Genomic DNA, 9,698 nt, shown 5'->3' with positions numbered 1-9,698 from the left:
ATTATGCTAACGTTTGTACTTTAAAAAGTGTTTCAGCTCGAGGCTAGCTTTGCAACACGATAATACTGTACATATAAATAATTTATATCAGTTTCTTTGTACATACAGTTATAGATTTCATAATCGCAGTCTGTAAATAGTGGATGATTTTCTCTTTGGAGCCGACTGGAGACGTCTTTTAGGAATCCTGATTTTAGTTTTGTTTAGATAAGGAGAAAGAGACTATATTGTACTTTACTTTCATTTTTGTTTGGAATAAAGAAGATAGTTGAAATATCTGTTATCTTTTGTTTATTAATTTGGCATTACTCATCCTGATGCTAATTCTCTGACAGGTTTTTCCTCCATTTATCAATATATTTGCATTAAAATGACACACTTGATGTCTTTGGTTTATGTCATGACCTTCACATGACCTTCACATGACCCTCACATGACCTTCACATGACCTTCACATGACCCCAGTAACACCATGGATGTTACTCATTTAGTCCATATACAGTAAACAGTTATAATACATCATTTCCTCCCACATCATTCACACACACACACACACACCCTTTACGCAACTTTTATTAAAACGTTACTTATTCCATAGCGTGTCAAAAATATACAAAAAATGATTCTTCTCCGGTACAAAGAATTTGTTTTTGCCTGCGTCTACTGTGTTATAAAAATTTTCAAAGTTTTATTTGGTTAGTTATGATACAGAATTAATTCATATGAAAAAAACCCCAATAACGATTAATTTAAACTATCACCTGTGATTAGAATAATCTAAAATCATCTTAATGAAACGATCAGATCTGGGCAGTGATGGAGTGTGAACGCTTCTCCTGTCATGTTCCATCGTTTGTTCAGAAGGATTTCCATCTGATGGCAGACAGAATGCAGTGAATGAAGTAGAGCAGCGTGGTGATGTAGGAGAAAACCTGAAACACACACACACACACACACACACACACACACACACACACACACACACACACACACACACACACACACACACACACAGGGGGTTATATTTTATCTCACTGATGTGTATTGTCTTCATTTAATGCTGTTTTGAGAAATAACTGATCTGATTACTCTTTTTTGTGTTTTATTGTGAGCTTGCTCTTTGGTAAAGTGTTTAAAATGTTTAAAGATGTCACTTTTATCATTTGAAAAATATTTTGTGGGCTGCATAAATTTTACAGGTAATTAATTTAATCTTCTAATAATTGTTAAAGGTAAAGGTATTAGATGCTTCTTCATTGAAATATGAATAAATGAATAAATTGGGATTTATGAAAGGAATCTGTGTTCATTTTTATTTTTATTTTTTAAGTTCTGAGGTTCACGTTTGGTTCCTCTCACGCTTCGACTCCTGGTTCCTTCAGGTGCCAGGATGAACATTTTAGATGATCAAGTCACCTTCTGTTCTACTGACACTGACATGCTGTTATTATTAGTGATGATAACACTCAGAAGCACACAGTCACTGAGCTGATATATCGATCAGGTCTTATTTATTAAAAGACATGAAAACGCTTAACACTTTGTTACCATGGAGATGTGCATCGCTCATAAATTTTGGTGAAATATTTTAATAATTTCCATTCACCAACACGTGATCTAAAGAACGTCATATTAAGGAACGAGACTCTCGAATCTGGAGCGTGAATGGAAAACCAAACCTGAGCTTCGGTCTGCCTTGATCTCCACAACCAATGGAGTGAATATGAAGAAGTTCTGAGAAAGTTTGATTTTTCACACAAACTGTAAGAGTTTTGGGACTTCGTGGGTTTTTTTGGGTGAAATTTTTTTACTTTTTCCAATCATCCACAAATTCACACCATGTATATATATATATATAGATAGATAGATAGATAGATAGACTATATGGCCTAAAGTCTTTGGACACCTGACCGTCACATCCATATGTGGTTCTTCCCCAAACTGTTACCACAAAGTTGTAAACCACACAGTTGTATAGAATGGAATAGAATGTCTCTGTGTGCTGTAGCTTTACAGTTTCCCTTCACTGGAACTAAGAGACTCAAACCTGTTCCAGCATGACAATGCCCCTGTGCACAAAGCGAGCTCCATGAAGACATGGTGTGTGAAGGGTGGAGTGGAAGAACTCGAGTGTCCTGCACAGAGCCCTGACCTCAACCCCACTGAACACCTTTGGGATGAACTGGAACACCGACTGAACCCCAGACCTCCTCGACATCCCAACATCAGCGCCTGACCTCACTAATGCTCTTGTAGCTGAATGAACACAAATCCCCACAGCCACGCTCCAACATCTAGTGGAAAGCTTCCCAGAAGAGTGGAGCTCATTATAACAGCAAACACACGGGAATAAATCTGGAATGCGATGATCAAAAATCACATACTGATGTAATGGTCAGGTGTCCACAAACTTTTGGCCTTATAGTGTATATATATATGTTATATGAGGAAAAAGGAGCCTAGGATCTCAGGTTTGGAGTGTGATAGAAACACCAAATGTGCGCTCCTGTCTAAGTCTTGAGCTTCCTAACCCACAATGTGAATTTAGAGAAGATTAGAAAAAGTCAAAAATCTGACCCAAAAAAACACAAAGGCTAACCCCTTAGAGATTTTTTGGATGTGGTGAAAACTTCAGCTTCCTCTGATCTTCTTCATATTCACACTGTAGGTTATTGAGCTTGAGACATATCCAGGAGTGCATTTTGTTTTGTTCTGTCACACACCAAAGCTGAGATCCATGGCTTCAATTCCCTCATACGACGTTTAGTGGTGAATGGAAATAAAAAAAATAAAAATCTGAACTGGCACCATTCCCAATTCTGTCTGGACACGTTCCATCATCCAAATATTTCCATTTAAACTTTATACAAGCGTTCTGGAGTTTGGACAAAGTTCTATAATAAAGCACTGAAGAACTCTAAACCTAACCGTATTTAAGGTTCTGATCTCAGGAACTACAGCAACTTCAGCTTTCAAAACCTGATGTTCTAACAGAAGCTCATGCTCGAGTGCTGGGAAAAAAACTGGACACATGCAAAATTTTTGTGATTTTCCGTTCACCCATATATCCATCATATGAGGGAGTCAGAATCAAACCGAATTAAATCAAACCGAATGCGTAGCCAGCACCGTTGATCTGAAGCTAGGACTGTTGAATATTAGATCTCTTACGTCTAAAGCGCTTATTGTTAATGAAACCATTACTGATCAGGAGTTTGATGTACTGTGTTTAACAGAAACGTGGATTAAACCAAACGAGTTTGTAGCATTAAATGAAGCTAGTCCTCCCGGGTACAGTTACATACATCAGCCCCGTCTAACTGGCAAAGGAGGAGGCGTCGCAGTCATTTATAATGATAATCTAGCCGTCACACAAAAACCTAGTCATAAATTCAACGCATTTGAAGTTCTTTATTCTAACATAACATACGTAGCCACTAAAAATAAGTCTACCCAGGTGATTCCAGTAATTATTATTTACAGATCCCCAGGGCCATATTCAGAATTCCTGTGTGAATTTGCAGATTTCATCTCTAACCTGGTTGTTTCTTTAGACAAGGCATTAATTGTTGGAGACTTTAATATTCATTTTGATAATCCAGATGACCCTCTGAGAACAGCAGTTGTGTCCATTCTAGATTCTGTAGGGGATAATCAGAATGTAATAGGACCCACCCATAGTGGTGGTCACACTCTTGATTTAATACTAACATTCAGATTAAATATAGAAAATATAGTCTCATGTCCACAGTCTGAAGCTATCTCAGATCATTACCTCATCTCATTTAAAATGTGTCTTAATCCTAATACACTCACTTCACCACACTACCGCATCAAACCTACATTCACTATCATTTGCAATTTTAATGAAAACCTCCCAAAGTTGTTGACCTTGAATTGTTCACTGTTGGATCCCACAGAACTGGATCAGAAGACTAAATATGTAGAGTTAATATGTAGAGATAATGTAGCTTTGATTAAAAAACTATATGCAAAAATCAAACCTCCCCTTTATCTCCAAGGTCCTAGAAAAGGTTGTAGGACAGCAGCTATGCTCATACTTACATAGGAATAACATTCATGAAATGTATCAGTCAGGATTTAGGCCTCATCATAGCACAGAGACAGCGCTGGTTAAAGTGGTAAATGACCTACTACTGGCCTCTGATCAGGGTTGTGTCTCTTTGATAAATGTAAATGTACAATGTAAGAAAGTAAAGAACTTATTACAAAGAACCCTTTCACAATGTAGGACCCTAAAACTGAGTGTTACTAAAAAGGGTTCCAAGTAGAAACCAAGTTTTAGGAGACTAAAAACCCTTAATTATCTAATTAACCCTTAAATATAGAACCCTCTAACTGTTTCCATATCAGAGAAGGTTCCAAGTAGAACCCTTTTGGAAAGTAAAGTACTTATTATAAAGAACCCTTGCTTATACAAAGAACTTTTGCATAATGTAGATCCCTACAACTGAATGTTACCCTACCAGAGAAGGTTCCAACTAGAACCTTTTCAGAAAGCTAGGAACTTCTACTTATTACACAAAGAATGTAGAACTCTACAAATAATTGTTTATCAGAAGGGTAGAACCCTTTTAGGAGGCTTTGAACACTTAATAATAACAAAGAACCCTTGAATAATGCAGAACCCTACAACTGAGTACCAAACGGCCACATATTCTAAATATAAAACACTAAATAAAGGAAATTATTTGGAGTTTGTACCATACACTTACCCAGTTAATACACACACACACACACACACTCTTAGAACAAAATGGTTCTTTAAGGGTTCTTAGCACACAGTTCTATATCCTTCAAGGGTTCTTTGTTATAAATAAGCATTCTTAGCTTTCTAAAAAGGTTCTAATTGGAACCTCCTCTGATAGCAAAACAGTTATGAGGTTCTAGATAATTTAAAGGTTTATTGCATAATTAAGAGCCTCTAAAAAACTCTTCTGCATTTAACCCTTTCTAACAGGAAACACTTGTAGTGTTCTACACAGAACCTTTAAGGTTTTCCCCAAAGGGACACTGAAGAACCTTAAGGGCTCTAAATTAAAAATCATATGCAAGTTTGTGTTTGACCAATCAGCACTGTTCAGTATAACAGGCTCCGCCCACCATAGTAGAAAACCAACTCGACAGAATAAACAGTAAAATAAAATCTACGTAATGAACTAAACAACTTACCAGAATATTGAACTCCAACGTTATATTATGGGAATTACAGAGTTGTCTCAGTGTGTGTGTGCACGTGTGTGTGTGCACGTGTGTGTGTGTGTGTGTGTGTGCACGTGTGTGTCCTCACCACTGCTGCAATATCGATTTGGTAATATCTGAATCTGTCCACCAGAGAGACAACAGTGCTGTTCTTCATATCAAGTGTGACGGTGGCGAGAGGAACCGAGGCACTGAGATAGAACAGAGCCGCCAGGAGGTGATACACAAAGTCCTACAAACACACACACACACACACACACACACACACACACACACACACACACACACATGATAGCTTTAGTAAATATATTAAATGTTTTCTGTAATGCATGAAAACCAGATCCACACTAATATATCAAATAGCAACTGTTGACACACACTTATTATTCACTTACTGCACACACACACACGGGCACACACACACACACACACACACATGATAGCTTTAGTAAATATATTAAATGTTTTCTGTAATGCATGAAAACCAGATCCACACTAATATATCAAATAGCAACTGTTGACACACACTAATTATTCACTTACTGCACACACACACACGCACACACACACACACACACACACACACACACGCACACACGCACACGCACACACGCACATTTATACATTTACAGTCTCAGTCCCCATGAACTGTTTTATTTGGGCCTTCTTCTCTATAAAATCTATGGGTTGTGTTCAGAGGAAAGTTAATCACACAGTGAGGCTTAAATACTGAAATAATCAGCATTCAGACTTCACGTGTAACTACACACATTTACGTTTATATAAATGGCAGAGTACCATCAGTGTGAACACCCTGCTGGGGAGGTTAGTGCAGCATGAAAAAAGTTACAAGAAATTATTTTTTAAAATAAATAAATAACAAAGTGCTAATTTAAGTGCTTGGTGAAGAGGTAGGTCTTCAGTGACGAGCGACTCGGCTGTTCGGACAGCCAGGGGAAGTCTGTCCCACCACCAAGACCAGAGAAGAGCCTTGAAGCAGGTCTTAATTTTTCTTCTTGTCTAAAACGGTGGCAAAGTCGTCAGCAGTCAGGGAGGAGGGTGAAGGAGGAAGTGGAGGAAGAGCGTTCCCTTGGAGAAGGTTGTCTTAGCAGCTGTCACACTGGATGAGAACTTGGACAGGAGCGAGCAGTATGAGAGGAGATTAGTATCTCAAATTCTGATTCTCTCCACACATCTGACAGCCAAGGGACCGGGCAAGAAAACTTCCTAGGTTTAGAAGATAGATGGTACAGGAGGTCCATGGATGAGGAACGTGAAAAAAGGAAAGTGATGGTGGCTAGTTCAGGCAGTAGAAAGGGAAAGGGGTCTGGAAGCTATGGATGAAAGAGAGATAGAGTGGAGGTTGGAGAAGTGGAGGGTGGATGAGTTTATCAGTAGAACAGCCTCTGGTTTGTAGAGGACAGCTTTCAGGTCTGTGAGATGTGAAGACAGAGACTGCATTGAAGCACAAGAACTGTGGTAAATCAAAAGGGTGCTACTTAGCCAGATGAAGAGTGGAGATGATGCTTCTCCAGGCAGGCCAGTCTGGAGTTCAGGACAGCTCACGTAGGACTGAGAGGCGACGCGTAACAAACACTAGCCAACTAATGTTTACTTCCAACTGCTGCAGACAGCTTCAGTATTTCTTAGGAAGCCCTGGCCATAATTTACATTATAAAGGAGACTGAAACTAGTCTTGATTACACACCTGAGTGTAATCATTATAGACTAACACTACAAAATCAACAATACTAAAGTATCACAAGACTACAGCGTGTCACAAGAGTCTCCACACACAGGGGAAATTAACACTTTATAGCTAAATGTCTTCCAAACTTTTTCATACTTAGTTTATATTTTATATATATATTTTTCAGATAGCTTTTAAGAACGCCTTTGAGAAAAGAAGAGGGTATTGAACTCATTCTCATGGCTGGATCAGGAAGCTGTCACAAGCTCGCGATGGACTTTACCAGGAAACATGGCGAGCACATCACACACACACACACACACACACTGCTGACAAACTTACTAACAAATTTAAAAAGTCTGGAAGTGTTGCGGACGGACGAGAATTGGACGTCCAGGAACATCCCCTGACAAAGACATAACTGATGTATGGAGACTTTTGGGACGCTCTGTAGATCCAGCAGATCCAGCAGATAGCACACAAGAACCAGAATTCTACCTTAACAGCAGAGAATAAATCTAAGATAGAAAAACTCAAAGCACTATTCCGAAGTTACGTGAGAGTTACGCACACGGGGGCGGAGTTTCTCTAAAACAGAGGCGTGTCTCAGTTACGCATGTTTCTTGCGTGATATCAGCTCGCGTGAGGAGCAGCGTTAAGTCCAGCGCCGCCGTCTGACAGTTTGATGGAACTACAATATGTCACTCTGCAATTTATGTTTTGGCTGTAAATACACTCACACACACTGTGGAACATCATTCAAGGACAATATTATATACATAAAAAGAAGAAGAAGAAGAAGGAGAAGAAGAGGAAGATGCCTTTATTTTTCACATATACATTACAGAACAGTGAAATTCTTTTCTCCGCCCCCTGGAGCAGAGGTTTTTAACAGTGGCAGCTTGGTGATCAGTAACCCAGAGCCTTTAACCACTGAGCCATCACTGCTAAATAAATGATTAAATTAACTATTAATTAATAAATAATATCACTTCAAAGTCCATGAAGGTTTTTTCTTTCACACTTAGGAGATTGGAGGAGATACATCTTAATCAGAGACAATCTCAAATCGCTAATCTCGAATCCTTTACCTTATTTTTTAGGTTTAAAGGTAAGTGATTGTGTTTAAAGGTGATGGTCTTAACGCTGGTGTAAAACTCCGCCTCTGAAGCTTCTACTCAAGAAACATCTGGAAACCTCGGAGGTGTGAACTTCATGCAGGTGATTTTAATAAATGTGGAGCTCAGGAAATCAACTTAAGCAGCTGCTTAACATGACTCTGAATACCAGGAACTTTCCCTGTGTAAATACTGACACCTGGCGATAACAACAATACGACAGGAAAGGTGGGCGTGGCATGTCCAGCTTGTTAAACCATGCTGAAAAACATTAGAAACCATTAGATTTCCAGTGGTTCCAAATGGGTTTTAATGGGTTTAATGGTGATCTGTAATGGGAGTGTAATGGTGGTACGTGGTGTTCCTAATGGTTCCTGAAAGCCTGGTGATCTAATTTTATTTTGATGGTCGTCATCTTCACATGAAGAAGAACTTCAGTGAAAATCTCTAATGGAAACAATTAAGCAAATTCCTCTTAATGTTGCTGACATGTGCAGAAGATTAAACACTTTTATTAAAAGGGAATAAAAGCTACGATGATGATGAGGATGACGATGATGATGAAGAGTAGTGTGTGTTGGTGCTCACGCTCACCGCAGTAGCCCAGCCTCCTTTGTTCTTGTGAGCTCCACAGGCGAAAACGATGAGCCACAAGAAGGTCATGACGAAACAGAACACGGAGACGAACATCACCCAGCCCTGAGGGTTCTCCGGTTCTACACGAGTGGAAGCCACAAGGATCCACACCAAGCCACCAAATATCTGCAACACACACACACACATACAACCACACACACACACACACACACACACGAGTAAGTGTGTGGTACAAACTCCAAATTATTGCTCAATATTTTCTTCTTAATATCTAGAACCTGTCAGTAGTTTAACATTAGGCCTGCTGGTACACTCGTAGAAAAAAGGGTTCTTCAAGTTCTTTAAGGGTTCCTTAGATAATTAAGGGTTCTACATGGAACCTTCTCTGATAAGGAAACAGTAACAGGCTTCTGGTCATTTTAGGAGGTTCTTATCCTCCTAGAAGGGTTCAAGTTTGGATTTTTTTCTGATAAACACTCAGTTGAAAGGTTCCTCATTCTTCAAGGGTTCTTTATAATGAGTAAGGGTTCTTGGGTTTCTAAATGGGTTCTAGTTGGAACCTGTACTAACAGAGAACCATTTATAGGATTCTATTATTTAAGCATTCATGATAATTAAGGGTTCTTAGCCTCCTAAAAGGGTTCTAGTTGGAACTCTTTCTGATAAACACTCAGGTATAGGGCTCTACCTTCCCACAAGGTTTTTTTTTGTAATAAGTAAGGGTTCTTAGTTTGCTAAAAGGGTTCTAGTTGGAACCTTCTGTGGGAAAACAGTCATAGCATTCTGTATTCTTAGAGTTTCTTAGCCTCTGAAGATGATTCTAGTTTGTAACTTTTACTTTCAGGGAAACGTTTTTCTACACACAGTCTATTGGTCTATTCTTAAACGAGAATAAAACTGAAATAATTCTCTTTGGGTCTAAGGAAAATTGTGACCTTGACCTTGACCTTGACCTTGCTTCTCTTGCTCCGTATGAAACTCACTGCGCTAGAAACCTGGATGTTCTGTTTGATCACCACCTAAAATTTGATAAACAGTTTAGTACCGTTGTAAAGTCATGCTTTTTTTCA

The 9,698-nt window shown here is 38.9% G+C and overlaps 1 protein-coding gene across 1 annotated transcript; it reads right to left on the bottom strand.

The window, feature by feature from the left end:
* Positions 1–555: 555 nt before the first annotated feature.
* malb (mal, T cell differentiation protein b) lies at positions 556–8,829 on the bottom strand. Its single transcript, XM_053237307.1, has 3 exons — positions 8,626–8,829; positions 5,312–5,455; positions 556–932 (listed from the first exon to the last, which is right to left on the bottom strand). The coding sequence occupies exons 1-3, from the start codon at positions 8,812–8,814 to the stop codon at positions 858–860; spliced, it is 408 nt and encodes a 135-aa protein (XP_053093282.1). The 5' UTR covers positions 8,815–8,829; the 3' UTR covers positions 556–857.
* Positions 8,830–9,698: the final 869 nt, after the last annotated feature.

This window comes from Pangasianodon hypophthalmus, chromosome 10 (assembly GCF_027358585.1).
Source record: "Pangasianodon hypophthalmus isolate fPanHyp1 chromosome 10, fPanHyp1.pri, whole genome shotgun sequence".
NCBI classification, from domain to species: domain Eukaryota; kingdom Metazoa; phylum Chordata; class Actinopteri; order Siluriformes; family Pangasiidae; genus Pangasianodon; species Pangasianodon hypophthalmus.
The sequence above is the reverse complement of the archived record's forward strand: the minus strand, read 5'-3'. Positions and strand labels throughout refer to the sequence as shown.

Bases quoted from the DNA above. Each gene is read 5' to 3' on its own strand.
- malb (XM_053237307.1), bottom strand. From the start codon at position 8,814: ATGTGTGTGTGTGTGTTGCAGATATTTGGTGGCTTGGTGTGGATCCTT. The intron at 5,456-8,625 runs GTGAGCGTGAGC...GTGTGTTTGTAG, and splicing joins AAGGAGGCTGGGCTACTGCG to GACTTTGTGTATCACCTCCT. The intron at 933-5,311 runs GTGAGGACACAC...TGTGTGTTTCAG, and splicing joins AAATCGATATTGCAGCAGTG to GTTTTCTCCTACATCACCAC.